At 45.7% G+C, this 19,106-nt stretch overlaps 1 protein-coding gene across 1 annotated transcript; it reads right to left on the bottom strand.

Annotated features, from left to right (window-relative positions):
* Positions 1-5,121: 5,121 nt before the first annotated feature.
* LOC121272227 (cell wall protein DAN4-like) lies at positions 5,122-12,743 on the bottom strand (the record flags this gene model as incomplete). Its single annotated transcript, XM_041178753.1, has 3 exons — positions 5,122-5,301; positions 11,460-11,591; positions 12,213-12,743. Coding segments are annotated over 3 exons (843 nt in total), but the record flags the coding sequence as incomplete, so codon positions are not given.
* Between the last annotated feature and the right edge of the window lie 6,363 nt (positions 12,744-19,106).

Below are 19,106 nucleotides of genomic sequence, written 5' to 3'. Positions count from 1 at the left end.
TTCACTTTTTTTTGTGGTACTTGTTGAGGTGGTTGCACTGGTTTCTGTGGTAATTGTTGAATTGGGTTCACTGGTTTCTGTGGTGTTTGTTGAGGTGGTTGCACTGGTTTCTGTGGTACTTGTTGAAGTGGGTTCACTGGTTTTGGTGGTGCTTGTTGAGGTACTTCCACTGGTTTCTGTAGTACTTGTTGAAGTGGGTTCACTGGTTTTTGTGGTGCTTGTTGAGGTGGGTTCAGTGGTTTCGGTGATACTTGTTGAGGTGGGTTCAGTGGTTTCAGTAGTACTTGTTGAGGTGGTTTCACTGGTTTTTGTGGTACTTGTTGAGGTGGTTGCACTGGTTTCTGTGGTACTTGTTGAAGTGGGATCTGTGTTTCTTGTGGTGTTTGTTGAGGTGGGCTCAGTGGTTTCTGTGGTACATGTTGAAGTGGTTTCACTGGTTTTTGTGGTACTTGTTGAGGTGGCTTTGCTGGTTTCTGTGGTACTGAACATGGTGGCTTCACTGGTTTCCATGGTGCTTGTTGAAGTGGGTTCACTGGATTTTGTGGTGGATGTTGAGGTGGTTTCACTGGTTACTGTGGTACTTGCTGAAGTGGGTTCACTGGTTTTTATGCTTGTTGAGGTGGGTACACTGGTTTCTGTTGTACCTGTTGAGGTGGCTTCACTGGTTTCTATGGTGCTTGTTGTGGTACTTTCACTGGTTTCTGTGGTACTTGTTGTGGTGGTTGCACTGGTTTCTTTGGTGCTTATTGAAGTGGTTTCACTGGTTTTTGTGGTGGATGTTGAGGTGGTTTCACTGGTTACTGTGGCACTTGTTGAAGTGGGTTTACTGGTTTTGGTGGTGCTTGTTGAGGTACTTCCACTGGTTTCTGTGGTACATGTTGAAGTGGGTTCACTGGTTTTTGTGGTGCTTGTTGAGGTGGGTTCAGTGGTTTCGGTGATACTTGCTGAGGTGGGTTCAGTGGTTTCAGTGGTACTTGTTGAGGTGGTTTCACTGGTTTTTGTGGTATTTGTTGAGGTGGTTGCACTGGTTTCTGTGGTAATTGTGGAATTGGGTTCACTGGTTTCTGTGGTGGATGTTGAGGTGGTTGCACTGGTTTCTGTGGTACTTGTTGAAGTGGGTTCACTGGCTTTGGTGGTGCTTGTTGAGGTGGGTTCAGTGGTTTCGGTGATACTTGTTGAGGTGGGTTCAGTGGTTTCAGTGGTACTTGTTGAGGTGGTTTCACTGGTTTTGGTGGTACTTGCTGAGGTGGTTGCACTGGTTTCTGTGGTACTTGTTGAAGTGGGTTTACTAGTTTTGGTGGTGCTTTTTGAGGTACTTCCACTGGTTTCTGTGGTCCTTGTTGAAGTAGCTTCACTGGTTTTTGTGCTTGTTGAGGCGTGTACACTGGTTCTGTGGTACCTGTTGAGATGGTTTCACTGGTTTCTGTGGTGCTTGTTGTGGTGCTTCCACTGGTTTCTGTGGTACTTGTTGAAGTGGGATCTGTGTTTCTTGTGGTGCTTGTTGAGGTGGTCTCAGTGCTTTCTGTGGTACCTGTTGAAGTGGTTTCACTGGTTTTTATGGTACTTGTTGAGGTGGCTTTGCTGGTTTCTGTGTTACTGAACATGGTGGCTTCACTGGTTTCCATGGTGCTTGTTGAAGTGGGTTCACTGGTTTTGGTCGTGCTTTTTGAGGTGGTTTCACTGGTTTTTGTGGTACTTGTTGAGGTGGTTGCACTGGTTTCTGTGGTACGTGTTAAAGTTGGTTCACTGGTTTTTGTGGTACTTGTTGAGGTGGGTTCACTGGTTTCTCTCGTAACAAATGTGGTTTGGCTGGTTGCTGTGTTGATTGTTGAGGTACTTTCACTGGTTTCTGTTGTACTTATTGAAGTGGGTTCACTGGTTTTGGTGGTGCTTGTTGAGGTACTTCCACTGGTTTCTGTGGTACTTGCTGAAGTGGGTTCACTGGTTTTAATGCTTGTTGAGGTGGGTACACTGGTTTCTGTGGTACCTGTTGAGGTGGCTTCACTGGTTTCTATGGTGCTTGTTGTGTTACTTGCACTGGTTTCTGTGGTACTTGTTGTGGTGGTTGCACTGGTTTCTGTGGTGCTTAATGAATTGGTTTCACTGGTTTTTGTGGTGGATGTTGAGGTGGTTTCACTGGTTTCTGTGGTATTTGTTGAAGTGGGTTCACTGGTTTTGGTGGTGCTTGTTGAGGTATTTCCACTGGTTTCTGTGGTACTTGTTGAAGTGGGTTCATTGGTTTTTGTGGTGCTTGTTGAGGTGGGTTCAGTGGTTTCGGTGATACTTGTTGAGGTGGGTTCAGTGGTTTCAGTGGTACTTGTTGAGGTGGTTTCACTGGTTTTTGTGGTACTTGTTGAGGTGGTTGCACTGGTTTCTGTGGTAATTGTTGAATTGGGTTCACTGGTTTCTGTGGTGGATGTTGAGGTGGTTGCACTGGTTTCTGTGGTACTTGTTGAAGTGGGTTCACTGGTTTTGGTGGTGCTTGTTGAGGTACTTCCACTGGTTTCTGTAGTACTTGTTGAAGTGGGTTCACTGGTTTTTGTGGTGCTTGTTGAGGTGGGTTCAGTAGTTTCGGTGATACTTGTTGAGGTGGGTTCAGTGGTTTCAGTAGTACTTGTTGAGGTGGTTTCACTGGTTTTTGTGGTACTTGTTGAGGTGGTTGCACTGGTTTCTGTGGTCCTTGTTGAAGTGGGATCTGTGTTTCTTGTGGTGTTTGTTGAGGTGGGCTCAGTGGTTTCTGTGGTACATGTTGAAGTGGTTTCACTGGTTTTTGTGGTACTTGTTGAGGTGGCTTTGCTGGTTTCTGTGGTACTGAACATGGTGGCTTCACTGGTTTCCATGGTGCTTGTTGAAGTGGGTTCACTGGATTTTGTGGTGTATGTTGAGGTGGTTTCACTGGTTACTGTGGTACTTTGCTGAAGTGGGTTCACTGGTTTTTATGCTTGTTGAGGTGGGTACACTGGTTTTTGATGTACCTGTTGAGGTGGCTTCACTGGTTTCTATGGTGCTTGTTGTGGTACTTCCACTGGTTTCTGTGGTACCTGTTGAAGTGTTTGCACTGGTTTGTGTGGTTCTTGTTGAAGTTGGTTCACTGGTTTTTGTGGTACTTGTTGAGGTGGGTTCACTGGTTTCTCTCGTAACAAATGTGGTTTGGCTGGTTGCTGTGTTGATTGTTGATGTACTTTCACTGGTTTCTGTTGTACTTATTGAAGTGGGTGCACTGGTTTTGGTGGTGCTTGTTGAGGTACTTCCACTGGTTTCTGTGGTACTTGCTGAAGTGCGTTCACTGGTTTTAATGCTTGTTGAGGTGGGTACACTGGTTTCTGTGGTACCTGTTGAGGTGGCTTCACTGGTTTCTATGGTGCTTGTTGTGGTACTTCCACTGGTTACTGTGGTACTTGTTGTGGCGGTTGCACTGGTTTCTGTGGTGCTTATTGAAGTTGTTTCACTGGTTTTTGTGGTGGATGTTGAGGTGGTTTCACTGGTTTCTGTGGTACTTGTTGAAGTGGGTTCACTGGTTTTGGTGGTGCTTGTTGAGGTACTTCCACTGGTTTCTGTGGTACTTGTTGAAGTGGGTTCATTGGTTTTTGTGGTGCTTGTTGAGGTGGGTTCAGTGGTTTCGGTGATACTTGTTGAGGTGGGTTCAGTGGTTTCAGTAGTACTTGTTGCGGTGGTGTCACTGGTTTTTGTGGTACTTGTTGAGGTGGTTGCACTGGTTTCTGTGGTAATTGTTGAATTGGGTTCACTGGTTTCTGTGGTGGATGTTGAGGTGGTTGCACTGGTTTCTGTGGTACTTGTTGAAGTGGGTTCACTGGTTTTGGTGGTGCTTGTTGAGGTACTTCCACTGGTTTCTGTTGTACTTGTTGAAGTGGGTTCACTGGTTTTTGTGGTGCTTGTTGAGGTGGGTTCAGTGGTTTCAGTGATACTTGTTGAGGTGGGTTCAGTGGTTTCAGTAGTACTTGTTGAGGTGGTTTCACTGGTTTTTGTGGTACTTGTTGAGGTGGTTGCACTGGTTTCTGTGGTACTTGTTGAAGTGGGATCTGTGTTTCTTGTGGTGTTTGTTGAGGTGGGCTCAGTGGTTTCTGTGGTACATGTTGAAGTGGTTTCACTGGTTTTTATGGTACTTGTTGAGGTGGCTTTGCTGGTTTCTGTGGTTTCAACATGGTGGCTTCACTGGTTTCCATGGTGCTTGTTGAAGTGGGTTCACTGGTTTTTGTGGTGGATGTTGAGGTGGTTTCACTGGTTACTGTGGTACTTGTTGAAGTGGGTTCACTGGTTTTGGTGTTGCTTGTTGAGGTGGGTTCAGTGGTTTCGGTGATACTTGTTGAGGTGGGTTCAGTGGTTTCAGTGGTACTTGTTGAGGTGGTTGCACTGGTTTCTGTGGTACTTGTTTAAGTTGGTTCACTGGTTTTTGTGGTACTTGTTGAGGTGGGTTCACTGGTTTCTCTCGTAACAAATGTGGTTTGGCTGGTTGCTGTGTTGATTGTTGAGGTACTTTCACTGGTTTCTGTTGTACTTATTGAAGTGGGTTCACTGGTTTTGGTGGTGCTTGTTGAGGTACTTCCACTGGTTTCTGTGGTACTTGCTGAAGTGGGTTCACTGATTTTTATGCTTGTTGAGGTGGGTACACTGGTTTCTGTGGTACCTGTTGACGTGGCCTCACTGGTTTCTATGGTGCTTGTTGTGGTACTTGCACTGGTTTCTGTGGTACTTGTTGTGGTGGTTGCACTGGTTTCTGTGGTGCTTATTGAAGTGGTTTCACTGGTTTTTGTGGTGGATGTTGAGGTGGTTGCACTATTTTCTGTGGTAATTGTGGAATTGGGTTCACTGGTTTCTGTGGTGGATGTTGAGGTGGTTGCACTGGTTTCTGTGGTACTTGTAGAAGTCGGTTCACTGGCTTTGGTGGTGCTTGTTGAGGTGGGTTCAGTGGTTTCGGTGATACTTGTTGAGGTGGGTTCAGTGGTTTCAGTGGTACTTGTTGAGGTGGTTTCACTGGTTTTTGTGGTACTTGTTGAGGTGGTTGCACTGGTTTCTGTGGTCCTTGTTGAAGTGGATTTACTAGTTTTGGTGGTGCTTTTTGGGGTACTTCCACTGGTTTCTGTGGTCCTTGTTGAAGTAGGTTCACTGGTTTTTGTGCTTGTTGAGGTGTGTACACTGGTTCTGTGGTACCTGTTGAGATGGTTTCACTGGTTTCGGTGGTGCTTGTTGTGGTGCTTCCACGGGTTTCTGTGGTACTTGTTGAAGTGGGATCTGTGTTTCTTGTGGTGTTTGTTGAGGTGGGCTCAGTGCTTTCCGTGGTACCTGTTGAAGTGGTTTCACTGGTTTTTATGGTACTTGTTGAGGTGGTTTCACTGGTTTTTGTGGTATTTGTTGAGGTGGTTGCACTGGTTTCTGTGGTAATTGTGGAATTGGGTTCACTGGTTTCTGTGGTGGATGTTGAGGTGGTTTCACTGGTTTCTGTGGTACTTGTTGAAGTGGGGTCACTGGCTTTGGTGGTGCTTGTTGAGGTGGGTTCAGTGGTTTCGGTGATACTTGCTGAGGTGGGTTCAGTGGTTTCAGTGGTACTTGTTGAGGTGGTTTCACTGGTTTTTGTGGTTCTTGTTGAGGTGGCTTTGCTGGTTTCTGTGTTACTGAACATGGTGGCTTCACTGGTTTCCATGGTGCTTGTTGAAGTGGGTTCACTGGTTTTGGTGGTGCTTTTTGAGGTGGTTTCACTGGTTTTTGTGGTACTTGTTGAGGTCGTTGCACTGGTTTCTGTGGTACTTGTTAAAGTTGGTTCACTGGTTTTTGTGGTACTTGCTGAGGTGGGTTCACTGGTTTCTCTCGTAACAAATGTGGTTTGGCTGGTTGCTGTGTTGATTGTTGAGGTACTTTCACTGGTTTCTGTTGTACTTATTGAAGTGGGTTCACTGGTTTTGGTGGTGCTTGTTGAGGTACTTCCACTGGTTTCTGTGGTACTTGCTGAAGTGGGTTCACTGGTTTTAATGCTTGTTGAGGTGGGTACACTGGTTTCTGTGGTACCTGTTGAGGTGGCTTCACTGGTTTCTATGGTGCTTGTTGTGTTACTTGCACTGGTTTCTGTGGTACTTGTTGTGGTGTTTGCACTGGTTTCTGTGGTGCTTAATGAATTGGTTTCACTGGTTTTTGTGGTGGATGTTGAGGTGGTTTCACTGGTTTCTGTTGTATTTGTTGAAGTGGGTTCACTGGTTTTGGTGGTGCTTGTTGAGGTATTTCCACTGGTTTCTGTGGTACTTGTTGAAGTGGGTTCATTGGTTTTTGTGGTGCTTGTTGAGGTGGGTTCAGTGGTTTCGGTGATACTTGTTGAGGTGGGTTCAGTGGTTTCAGTGGTACTTGTTGAGGTGGTTTCACTGGTTTTTGTGGTACTTGTTGAGGTGGTTGCTCTGGTTTCTGTGGTAATTGTTGAATTGGGTTCACTGGTTTCTGTGGTGGATGTTGAGGTGGTTGCACTGGTTTCTGTGGTACTTGTTGAAGTGGGTTCACTGGTTTTGGTGGTGCTTGTTGAGGTACTTCCACTGGTTTCTGTAGTACTTGTTGAAGTGGGTTCACTGGTTTTTGTGGTGCTTGTTGAGGTGGGTTCAGTGGTTTCGGTGATACTTGTTGAGGTGGGTTCAGTGGTTTCAGTAGTACTTGTTGAGGTGGTTTCACTGGTTTTTGTGGTACTTGTTGAGGTGGTTGCACTGGTTTCTGTGGTACTTGTTGAAGTGGGATCTGTGTTTCTTGTGGTGGTTGTTGAGGTGGGCTCAGTGGTTTCTGTGGTACATGTTGAAGTGGTTTCACTGGTTTTTGTGGTACTTGTTGAGGTGGCTTTGCTGGTTTCTGTGGTACTGAACATGGTGGCTTCACTGGTTTCCATGGTGCTTGTTGAAGTGGGTTCACTGGATTTTGTGGTGTATGTTGAGGTGGTTTCACTGGTTACTGTGGTACTTGCTGAAGTGGGTTCACTGGTTTTTATGCTTGTTGAGGTGGGTACACTGGTTTCTGTTGTACCTGTGGAGGTGGCTTCACTGGTTTCTATGGTGCTTGTTGTGGTACTTCCACTGGTTTCTGTGGTACTTGTTGAAGTGGGTTCACTGGTTTTTGCGGTGCTTGTTGAGGTGGGTTCAGTGGTTTCGGTGATACTTGTTGAGGTGGGTTCAGTGGTTTCAGTGGTACTTGTTGAGGTGGTTGCACTGGTTTTTGTGGTACTTGTTGAAGTGGGTTTACTAGTTTTGGTGGTGCTTTTTGAGGTACTTCCACTGGTTTCTGTGGTCCTTGTTGAAGTAGGTTCACTGGTTTTTGTGCTTGTTGAGGTGTGTACACTGGTTCTGTGGTACCTGTTGAGATGGTTTCACTGGTTTCTGTGGTGCTTGTTGTGGTGCTTCCACTGGTTTCTGTGGTACTTGTTGAAGTGGGATCTGTGTTTCTTGTGGTGTTTGTTGAGGTGGGCTCAGTGCTTTCTGTGGTACCTGTTGAAGTGGTTTCACTGGTTTTTATGGTACTTGTTGAGGTGGCTTTGCTGGTTTCTGTGTTACTGAACATGGTGGCTTACTGGTTTCCATGGTGCTTGTTGAAGTGGGTTCACTGGTTTTGGTGGTGCTTTTTGAGGTGGTTTCACTGGTTTTTGTGGTACTTGTTGAGGTGGTTGCACTGGTTTCTGTGGTACGTGTTAAAGTTGGTTCACTGGTTTTTGTGGTACTTGTTGAGGTGGGTTCACTGGTTTCTCTCGTAACAAATGTGGTTTGGCTGGTTGCTGTGTTGATTGTTGAGGTACTTTCACTGGTTTCTGTTGTACTTATTGAAGTGGGTTCACTGGTTTTGGTGGTGCTTGTTGAGGTACTTCCACTGGTTTCTGTGGTACTTGCTGAAGTGGGTTCACTGGTTTTTATGCTTGTTGAGGTGGGTACACTGGTTTCTGTGGTACCTGTTGAGGTGGCTTCACTGGTTTCTATGGTGCTTGTTGTGTTACTTGCACTGGTTTCTGTGGTACTTGTTGTGGTTGTTGCACTGGTTTCTGTGGTGCTTAATGAATTGGTTTCACTGGTTTTTGTGGTGGATGTTGAGGTGGTTTCACTGGTTTCTGTGGTATTTGTTGAAGTGGGTTCACTGGTTTTGGTGGTGCTTGTTGAGGTATTTCCACTGGTTTCTGTGGTACTTGTTGAAGTGGGTTCATTGGTTTTTGTGGTGCTTGTTGAGGTGGGTTCAGTGGTTTCGGTGATACTTGTTGAGGTGGGTTCAGTGGTTTCAGTGGTACTTGTTGAGGTGGTTTCACTGGTTTTTGTGGTACTTGTTGAGATGGTTGCACTGGTTTCTGTGATAATTGTTGAATTGGGTTCACTGGTTTCTGTGGTGGATGTTGAGGTGGTTGCACTGGTTTCTGTGGTACTTGTTGAAGTGGGTTCACTGGTTTTGGTGGTGCTTATTGAGGTACTTCCACTGGTTTCTGTAATACTTGTTGAAGTGGGTTCACTGGTTTTTGTGGTGCTTGTTGAGGTGGGTTCAGTGGTTTCGGTGATACTTGTTGAGGTGGGTTCAGTGGTTTCAGTAGTACTTGTTGAGGTGGTTTCACTGGTTTTTGTGGTGCTTGTTGAGGTGGTTGCACTGGTTTCTGTGGTACTTGTTGAAGTGGGATCTGTGTTTCTTGTAGTGTTTGTTGAGGTGGGCTCAGTGGTTTCTGTGGTACATGTTGAAGTGGTTTCACTGGTTTTTGTGGTACTTGTTGAGGTGGCTTTGCTGGTTTCTGTGTTACTGAACATGGTGGCTTCACTGGTTTCCATGGTGCTTGTTGAAGTAGGTTCACTGGATTTTGTGGTGGATGTTGAGGTGGTTTCACTGGTTACTGTGGTACTTGCTGAAGTGGGTTCACTGGTTTTTATGCTGGTTGAGGTGGGTACAGTGGTTTCTGTTGTACCTGTTGAGGTGGCTTCACTGGTTTCTATGGTGCTTGTGGTACTTCCACTGGTTTCTGTGGTACTTGTTGAAGTGGGTTCACTGGTTTTTGTGGTGCTTGTTGAGGTGGGTTCAGTGGTTTCGGTGATACTTGTTGAGGTGGGTTCAGTGGTTTCAGTGGTACTTGTTGAGGTGGTTGCACTGGTTTTTGTGGTACTTGTTGAGGTGGATTCACTGGTTTCTCTCGTAACAAATGTGGTTTGGCTGGTTGCTGTGTTGATTGTTGAGGTACTTTCACTGGTTTCTGTTGTACTTATTGAAGTGGGTGCACTGGTTTTGGTGGTGCTTGTTGAGGTACTTCCACTGGTTTCTGTGGTACTTGCTGAAGTGGGTTCACTGGTTTTAATGCTTGTTGAGGTGGGTACACTGGTTTCTGTGGTACCTGTTGAGGTGGCTTCACTGGTTTCTATGGTGCTTGTTGTGATACTTCCACTGGTTTTTGTGGTACTTGTTGTGGCGGTTGCACTGGTTTCTGTGGTGCTTATTGAATTTGTTTCACTGGTTTTTGTGGTGGATGTTGAGGTGGTTTCACTGGTTTCTGTGGTACTTGTTGAAGTGGGTTCACTGGTTTTGGTGGCGCTTGTTGAGGTACTTCCACTGGTTTCTGTGGTACTTGTTGAAGTGGGTTCATTGGTTTTTGTGGTGCTTGTTGAGGTGAGTTCAGTGGTTTCGGTGATACTTGTTGAGGTGGGTTCAGTGGTTTCAGTGGTACTTGTTGAGGTGGTTTCACTGGTTTTTGTGGTACTTGTTGAGGTGGTTGCACTGGTTTCTGTGGTAATTGTTGAATTGGGTTCACTGGTTTCTGTGGTGGATGTTGAGGTGGTTGCACTGGTTTCTGTGGTACTTGTTGAAGTGGGTTCACTGGTTTTGGTGGTGCTTGTTGAGGTACTTCCACTGGTTTCTGTAGTACTTGTTGAAGTGGGTTCACTGGTTTTTGTGGTGCTTGTTGAGGTGGGTTCAGTGGTTTCGGTGATACTTGTTGAGGTGGGTTCAGTGGTTTCAGTAGTACTTGTTGAGGTGGTTTCACTGGTTTTTGTGGTACTTGTTGAGGTGGTTGCACTGGTTTCTGTGGTACTTGATGAAGTGGGATCTGTGTTTCTTGTGGTGTTTGTTGAGGTGGGCTCAGTGGTTTCTGTGGTACATGTTGAAGTGGTTTCACTGGTTTTTGTGGTACTTGTTGAGGTGGCTTTGCTGGTTTCTGTGGTTTCAACATGGTGGCTTCACTGGTTTCCATGGTGCTTGTTGAAGTGGGTTCACTGGTTTTTGTGGTGGATGTTGAGGTGGTTTCACTGGTTACTGTGGTACTTGTTGAAGTGGGTTCACTGGTTTTGGTGTTGCTTGTTGAGGTACTTCCACTGGTTTCTGTGGTACTTGTTGAAGTGGGTTCACTGGTTTTTGTGGTGCTTGTTGAGGTGGGTTCAGTGCTTTCGGTGATACTTGTTGAGGTGGGTTCAGTGGTTTCAGTGGTACTTGTTGAGGTGGTTGCACTGGTTTCTGTGGTACTTGTTGAAGTTGGTTCACTGGTTTTTGTGGTACTTGTTGAGGTGGGTTCACTGGTTTCTCTCGTAACAAATGTGATTTGGCTGTTTGCTGTGTTGATTGTTGAGGTACTTTCACTGGTTTCTGTTGTACTTATTGAAGTGGGTTCACTGGTTTTGGTGGTGCTTGTTGAGGTACTTCCACTGGTTTCTGTGGTACTTGCTGAAGTGGGTTCACTGGTTTTAATGCTTGTTGAGGTGGGTACACTGGTTTCTGTGGTACCTGTTGAGGTGGCTTCACTGGTTTCTATGGTGCTTGTTGTGTTACTTGCACTGGTTTCTGTGGTACTTGTTGTGGTTGCACTGGTTTCTGTGGTGCTTAACGAATTGGTTTCACTGGTTTTTGTGGTGGATGTTGAGGTGGTTTCACTGGTTACTGTGGTACTTGTTGAAGTGGGTCCACTGGTTTTGGTGGTGCTTGTTGAGGTACTTCCACTGGTTTCTGTGGTACATGTTGAAGTGGGTTCACTGGTTTTTGTGCTGCTTGTTGAGGTGGGTTCAGTGGTTTCGGTGATACTTGTTGAGGTGGGTTCAGTGGTTTCAGTGGTACTTGTTGAGGTGGTTTCACTGCTTTTTGTGGTATTTGTTGAGGTGGTTGCACTATTTTCTGTGGTAATTGTGGAATTGGGTTCACTGGTTTCTGTGGTGGATGTTGAGGTGGTTGCACTGGTTTCTGTGGTACTTGTAGAAGTGGGTTCACTGGCTTTGGTGGTGCTTGTTGAGGTGGGTTCAGTGGTTTCGGTGATACTTGTTGAGGTGGGTTCAGTGGTTTCAGTGGTACTTGTTGAGGTGGTTTCACTGGTTTTTGTGGTACTTGTTGAGGTGGTTGCACTGGTTTCTGTGGTCCTTGTTGAAGTGGGTTTACTAGTTTTGGTGGTGCTTTTTGGGGTACTTCCACTGGTTTCTGTGGTCCTTGTTGAAGTAGGTTCACTGGTTTTTGTGCTTGTTGAGGTGTGTACACTGGTTCTGTGGTACCTGTTGAGATGGTTTCACTGGTTTCGGTGGTGCTTGTTGTGGTGCTTCCACCGTTTTCTGTGGTACTTGTTGAAGTGGGATCTGTGTTTCTTGTGGTGTTTGTTGAGGTGGGCTCAGTGCTTTCCATGGTACCTGTTGAAGTGGTTTCACTGGTTTTTATGGTACTTGTTGAGGTGGCTTTGCTGGTTTCTGTGTTACTGAACATGGTGGCTTCACTGGTTTCCATGGTGCTTGTTGAAGTGGGTTCACTGGTTTTGGTGTTGCTTTTTGAGGTGGTTTCACTGGTTTTTGTGGTACTTGTTGAGGTGGTTGCACTGGTTTCTGTGGTACGTGTTAAAGTTGTTCACTGGCTTTTGTGGTACTTGTTGAGGTGGGTTCACTGGTTTCTCTCGTAACAAATGTGGTTTGGCTGGTTGCTGTTTTTTTTGTTGAGGTACTTTCACTGGTTTCTGTTGTACTTATTGAAGTGGGTTCACTGGTTTTGGTGGTGCTTGTTGAGGTACTTCCACTGGTTTCTGTGGTACTTGCTGAAGTGGGTTCACTGGTTTTAATGCTTGTTGAGGTGGGTACACTGGTTTCTGTGGTACCTGTTGAGGTGGCTTCACTGGTTTCTATGGTGCTTGTTGTGGTACTTGCACTGGTTTCTGTGGTACTTGTTGTGGTTGTTGCACTGGTTTCTGTGGTGCTTATTGAATTGGTTTCACTGGTTTTTGTGGTGGATGTTGAGGTGGTTTCACTGGTTTCTGTGGTACTTGTTGAAGTGAGTTCACTGGTTTTGGTGGTGCTTGTTGAGGTACTTCCACTGGTTTCTGTGGTACTTGTTGAAGTGGGTTCATTGGTTTTTGTGGTGCTTGTTGAGGTGGGTTCAGTGGTTTCGGTGATACTTGTTGAGGTGGGTTCAGTGGTTTCAGTGGTACTTGTTGAGGTGGTTTCACTGGTTTTTGTGGTACTTGTTGAGGTGGTTGCACTGGTTTCTGTGGTAATTGTTGAATTGGGTTCACTGGTTTCTGTGGTGGATGTTGAGGTGGTTGCACTGGTTTCTGTGGTACTTGTTGAAGTGGGTTCACTGGTTTTGGTGGTGCTTGATGAGGTACTTCCACTGGTTTCTGTAGTACTTGTTGAAGTGGGTTCACTGGATTTTGTGGTGCTTGTTGTGGTGGGTTCAGTGGTTTCGGTGATACTTGTTGAAGTGGGTTCAGTGGTTTCAGTAGTACTTGTTGAGGTGGTTTCACTGGTTTTTGTGGTACTTGTTGAGGTGGTTGCACTGGTTTCTGTGGTACTTGTTGAAGTGGGATCTGTGTTTCTTGTGGTGTTTGTTGAGGTGGGCTCAGTGGTTTCTGTGGTACCTGTTGAGGTGGCTTTGCTGGTTTCTGTGGTACTGAACATGGTGGCTTCACTGGTTTCCATGGTGCTTGTTGAAGTGGGTTCACTGGTTTTTGTGGTGAATGTTGAGGTGGTTTCACTGGTTACTGTGGTACTTGTTGAGGTGGGTTCAGTGGTTTCAGTGCTACTTGTTGAGGTGGTTGCACTGGTTTCTGTGGTACTTGTTGAAGTTGGTTCACTGGCTTTTGAGGGACTTGTTGAGGTGGGTTCACTGGTTTCTCTCGTAACAAATGTGGTTCGGCTGGTTGCTGTGTTGATTGTTGAGGTACTTCCACTGCTTTCTGTGGTACTTGCTGAAGTGGGTTCACTGGTTTTTATGCTTGTTGAGGTGGGTACACTGGTTTCTGTGGTACCTGTTGAGGTGGCTTCACTGGTTTCTATGGTGCTTGTTGTGGTACTTGCACTGGTTTCTGTGGTACTTGTGGTGGTTGCACTGGTTTCTGTGGTGCTTATTGAAGTTGTTTCACTGGTTTTTGTGGTGGATGTTGAGGTGGGTTCACTGGTTACTGTGGTACTTGTTGAAGTGGGTTCACTGGTTTTGGTGGTGCTTGTTGAGGTACTTCCACTGGTTTCTGTGGTACATGTTGAAGTGGGTTCACTGGTTTTTGTGGTGCTTGTTGAGGTGGGTTCATTGGTTTCGGTGATACTTGTTGAGGTGGGTTCAGTGGTTTCAGTAGTACTTGTTGAGGTGGTTTCACTGTTTTTTGTGGTTCTTGTTGAGGTGGTTGCACTGGTTTCTGTGGTACTTGTTGAAGTGGGATCTGTGTTTCTTGTGGTGTTTATTGAGGTGGTCTCAGTGGTTTCTGTGGTACCTGTTGAAGTGGGTTCACTGGTTTTTGTGGTGGATGTTGAGGTGGTTTCACTGGTTACTTGGTACTTGTTGAAGTGGGTTCACTGGTTTTGGTGTTGCTTGTTGAAGTACTTCCACTGGTTTCTGTGGTACTTGTTGAAGTGGGTTCACTGGTTTTTGTGGTGCTTGTTGAGGTGGGTTCAGTTGTTTCGGTGATACTTGTTGAGGTGTGTTCAGTGGTTTCAGTGGTACTTGTTGAGGTGGTTGCACTGGTTTCTGTGGTACTTGTTGAAGTTGGTTCACTGGTTTTTGTGGTACTTGTTGAGGTGGGTTCACAGGTTTCTCTCGTAACAAATATGGTTTGGCTGGTTGCTGTATTGATTGTTGAGGTACTTTCACTGGTTTCTGTTGTACTTATTGAAGTGGGTTCACTGGTTTTGTTTGGTGCTTGTTGAGGTGGTTGCACTGGTTTCTGTGTTACGTGTTGAAGTTGGTTCACTGGTTTTTGTGGTACTTGTTGAGGTGGGTTCACTGGTTTCTCTCGTAACAAATGTGGTTTGGCTGGTTGCTGTTTTGTTTGTTGAGGTACTTTCACTGGTTTCTGTTGTACTTATTGAAGTGGGTTCACTGGTTTTGGTGGTGCTTGTTGAGGTACTTCCACTGGTTTCTGTGGTACTTGTTGAAGTGGGTTCACTGGTTTTTGTGGTGCTTGTTGAGGTGGGTTCAGTGGTTTAGGCGATACTTGCTGAGGTGGGTTCAGTGGTTTCAGTGGTACTTGTTGAGGTGGTTTCACTGGTTTTTGTGGTATTTGTTGAGGTGGTTGCACTGGTTTCTGTGGTAATTGTGGAATTGGGTTCACTGGTTTCTGTGGTGGATGTTGAGGTGGTTGCACTGGTTTCTGTGGTACTTGTTGAAGTGGGTTCACTGGCTTTGGTGGTGCATGTTGAGGTGGGTTCAGTGGTTTCGGTGATACTTGTTGAGGTGGGTTCAGTGGTTTCAGTGGTACTTGTTGAGGTGGTTTCACTGGTTTCTGTGGTACTTGTTGAGGTGGTTGCACTGGTTTCTGTGGTCCTTGTTGAAGTGGGTTTACTAGTTTTGGTGGTGCTTTTTGAGGTACTTCCACTGGTTTCTGTGGTCCTTGTTGAAGTAGGTTCACTGGTTTTTGTGCTTGTTGAGGTGTGTACACTGGTTCTGTGGTACCTGTTGAGATGGTTACACTGGTTTCTGTGGTGCTTGTTGTGGTGCTTCCACTGGTTTCTGTGGTACTTGTTGAAGTGGGATCTGTGTTTCTTGTGGTGTTTGTTGAGGTGGGCTCAGTGCTTTCTGTGGTACCTGTTGAAGTGGTTTCACTGGTTTTTGTGGTACTTGTTGAGGTGGCTTTGCTGGTTTCTGTGTTACTGAACATGGTGGCTTCACTGGTTTCCATGGTGCTTGTTGAAGTGGGTTCACTGGTTTTGGTGGTGCTTTTTGAGGTGGTTTCACTGGTTTTTGTGGTACTTGTTGAGGTGGTTGCACTGGTTTCTGTGGTACGTGTTAAAGTTGGTTCACTGGTTTTTGTGGTACTTGTTGAGGTGGGTTCACTGGTTTCTCTCGTAACAAATGTGGTTTGGCTGGCTGCTGTGTTGATTGTTGAGGCACTTTCACTGCTTTCTGTTTTACTTATTGAAGTGGGTTCTCTGGTTTTGGTGGTGCTTGTTGAGGTACTTCCACTGGTTTCTGTGGTACTTGTTGAAGTGGGTTTATTGGTTTTTGTGCTGCTTGTTGAGGTGGGTTCAGTGGTTTCGGTGATACTTGTTGAGGTGGGTTCAGTGGTTTCAGTGGTACTTGTTGAGTTGGTTGCACTGGTTTCTGTGGTAATTGTTGAATTGGGTTCACTGGTTTCTGTGGTGGATGTTGAGGTGGTTGCACTGGTTTCTGTGGTACTTGTTGAAGTGGGTTCACTGGTTTTGGTGGTGCTTGGTGAGGTAATTCCACTGGTTTCTGTAGTACTTGTTGAAGTGGGTTCACTGGTTTTTGTGGTGCTTGTTGAGGTGGGTTCAGTGGTTTCGGTGATACTTGTTGAGGTGGGTTCAGTGGTTTCAGTGGTACTTGTTGAGGTGGTTTCACTGGTTTTTGTGGTACTTGTTGAGGTGGTTGCACTGGTTTCTGTGGTAATTGTTGAATTGGGTTCACTGGTTTCTGTGGTGGATGTTGAGGTGGTTGCACTGGTTTCTGTGGTACTTGTTGAAGTGGGTTCACTGGATTTGGTGGTGCTTGTTGAGGTACTTCCACTGGCTTCTGTAGTACTTGTTGAAGTGGGTTCACTGGATTTTGTGGTGCTTGTTGAGGTGGGTTCAGTGGTTTCGGTGATACTTGTTGAAGTGGGTTCAGTGGTTTCAGTAGTACTTGTTGAGGTGGTTTCACTGGTTTTTGTGGTACTTGTTGAGGTGGTTGCACTGGTTTCTGTGGTACTTGTTGAAGTGGGATCTGTGTTTCTTGTGGTGTTTGTTGAGGTGGGCTCAGTGGTTTCTGTGGTACCTGTTGAAGTGGTTTCACTGGTTTTTGTGGTACTTGTTGAGGTGGCTTTGCTGGTTTCTGTGGTACTGAACATGGTGGCTTCACTGGTTTCCATGGTGCTTGTTGAAGTGGGTTCACTGGTTTTTGTGGTGAATGTTGAGGTGGTTTCACTGGTTACTGTGGTACTTGTTGAAGTGGGTTCACTGGTTTTGGTGTTGCTTGTTGAGGTACTTCCACTGGTTTCTGTGCTACTTGTTGAAGTGGGTTCACTGGTTTTTGTGGTGCTTGTTGAGGTGGGTTCAGTGGTTTCGGTGATACTTGTTGAGGTGGGTTCAGTGGTTTCAGTGCTACTTGTTGAGGTGGTTGCACTGGTTTCTGTGGTACTTGTTGAAGTTGGTTCACTGGTTTTTGTGGTACTTGTTGAGGTGGGTTCACTGGTTTCTCTCGTAACAAATGTGGTTCGGCTGGTTGCCATGTTGATTGTTGAGGTACTTCCACAGGTTTCTGTGGTACTTGCTGAAGTGGGTTCACTGGTTTTTATGCTTGTTGAGGTGGGTACACTGGTTTCTGTGGTACCTGTTGAGGTGGCTTCACTGGTTTCTATGGTGCTTGTTGTGGTACTTGCACTGGTTTCTGTGGTACTTGTTGTGGTTGCACTGGTTTCTGTGGTGCTTATTGAAGTGGTTTCACTGGTTTTTGTGGTGGATGTTGAGGTGGTTTCACTGGTTACTGTGGTACTTGTTGAAGTGGGTTCACTGGTTTTGGTGGTGCTTGTTGAGGTACTTCCACTGGTTTCTGTGGTATATGTTGAAGTTGGTTCACTGGTTTTTGTGGTGCTTGTTGAGGTGGGTTCAGTGGTTTCGGTGATACTTGTTGAGGTGGGTTCAGTGGTTTCAGTGGTACTTGTTGAGGTGGTTTCACTGGTTTTTGTGGTATTTGTTGAGGTGGTTGCACTGGTTTCTGTGGTAATTGTGGAATTGGGTTCACTGGTTTCTGTGGTGGATGTTGAGGTGGTTGCACTGGTTTATGTGGTACTTGTTGAAGTGGGTTCACTGGCTTTGATGGTGCTTGCTGAGTTGGGTTCAGTGGTTTCTGTAGTACTTGTTGAGGTGGGTTCAGTGGTTTCAGTGGTACTTGTTGAGGTGGTTTCACTGGTTTTTGTGGTACTTGTTGAAGTGGGTTTACTAGTTTTGGTGGTGATTTTTGAGGTACTTCCACTGGTTTCTGTGGTCCTTGTTGAAGTAGGTTCACTGGTTTTTGTGCTTGTTGAGGTGTGTACACTGGTTCTGTGGTACCTGTTGAGATGGTTTCACTGGTTTCTGTGGTGCTTGTTGGTGGTGCTTCCACTGGTTTCTGTGGTACTTGTTGAAGTGGGATCTGTGTTTCTTGTGGTGTTTGTTGAGGTGGGCTCAGTGCTTTCTGTGGTACCTGTTGAAGGGGTTTCACTGGTTTTTGTGGTACTTGTTGAGGTGGCTTTGCTGGTTTCTGTGTTACTGAACATGGTGGCTTCACTGGTTTCCATGGTGCTTGTTGAAGTGGGTTCACTGGTTTTGGTGGTGCTTTTTGAGGTGGTTTCACTGGTTTTTGTGGTACTTGTTGAGGTGGTTGCACTGGTTTCTGTGGTACGTGTTAAAGTTGGTTCACTGGTTTTTGTGGAACTTGTTGAGGTGGGTTCACTGGTTTCTCTCCTAACAAATGTGGTTTGGCTGGCTGCTGTGTTGATTGTTGAGGTACTTTCACTGGTTTCTGTTTTACTTATTGAAGTGGGTTCACTGGTTTTGGTGGTGCTTGTTGAGGTACTTCCACTGGTTGCTGTGGTATTTGTTGAAGTGGGTTCACTGGTTTTTGTGGTGCTTGTTGAGGTGGGTTCAGTGGTTTCGGTGATACTTGTTGAGGTGGGTTCAGTGGTTTCAGTGGTACTTGTTGAGGTGGTTTCACTGGTTTTTGTGGTACTTGTTGAGGTGGTTGCACTTGTTTCTGTGGTACTTGTTGAAGTGGGTTTACTAGTTTTGGTGGTGCATTTTGAGGTACTTCCACTGGTTTCTGTGTTACTTGTTGAATTAGGTTCACCTGTTTTTGTGCTTGTTGAGGTGTGTACACTGGTTTCTGTGGTACCTGTTGAGGTGGCTTCACTGGTTTCTGTGGTGCTTGTTGTAGTGCTTCCACTGGTTTCTGTGGTACTTGTTGAAGTGGGATCTGTGTTTCTTGTGGTGTTTGTTGAGGTGGGCTCAGTGGTTTCTGTGGTAACTGTTGAAGTGGTTTCACTGGTTTTTGTGGTACTTGTTGAGGTGGCTTTGCTGGTTTCTGTGGTACTGAACCTGGTGGCTTCACTGGCTTCCATGGTGCTTGTTGAAGTGGGTTCACTGGTTTTTGTGGTGGATGTTGAGGTGGTTTCACTGGTTACTGTGGTACTTGTTGAATTGGGTTCAGTGGTTTCGGTGATACTTGAGGAGGGTTCAGTGGTTTCAGTAGTACTTGTCGAGGTGGTTGCACTGGTTTTTGTGGTACTTGTTGCAGTTGTTTCACTGGTTTTTGTGGTACTTGTTGAGATTGGTTCACTGGTTTCTCGTTTAACAAATGTGGTTTGGCTGGTTGCTGTGTTGATTGTTGAGGTACTTTCACTGGTTTCTGTTGTACTTATTGAAGTGGGTTCACTTGTTTTGGTGGTGCTTGTTGAGGTACTTCCACTGGTTTCTGTGGTACTTGCTGAAGTGGATTCACTGGTTTTAATGCTTGTTGAGGTGGGTACACTGGTTTCTGTGGTACCTGTTGAGGTGGCTTCACTGGTTTCTATGGTGCTTGTTGTGGTACTTGCACTGGTTTCTGTGGTACTTGTTGTGGTTGTTGCACTGGTTTCTGTGGTGCTTATTGAATTGGTTTCACTGGTTTTTGTGGTGGATGTTGAGGTGGTTTCACTGGTTTCTGTGGTACTTGTTGAAGTGAGTTCACTGGTTTTGGTGGTGCTTGTTGCGGTACTT

This window comes from Carcharodon carcharias, chromosome 33 (assembly GCF_017639515.1).
Source record: "Carcharodon carcharias isolate sCarCar2 chromosome 33, sCarCar2.pri, whole genome shotgun sequence".
NCBI lineage: Eukaryota > Metazoa > Chordata > Chondrichthyes > Lamniformes > Lamnidae > Carcharodon > Carcharodon carcharias.
The sequence above is the reverse complement of the archived record's forward strand: the minus strand, read 5'-3'. Positions and strand labels throughout refer to the sequence as shown.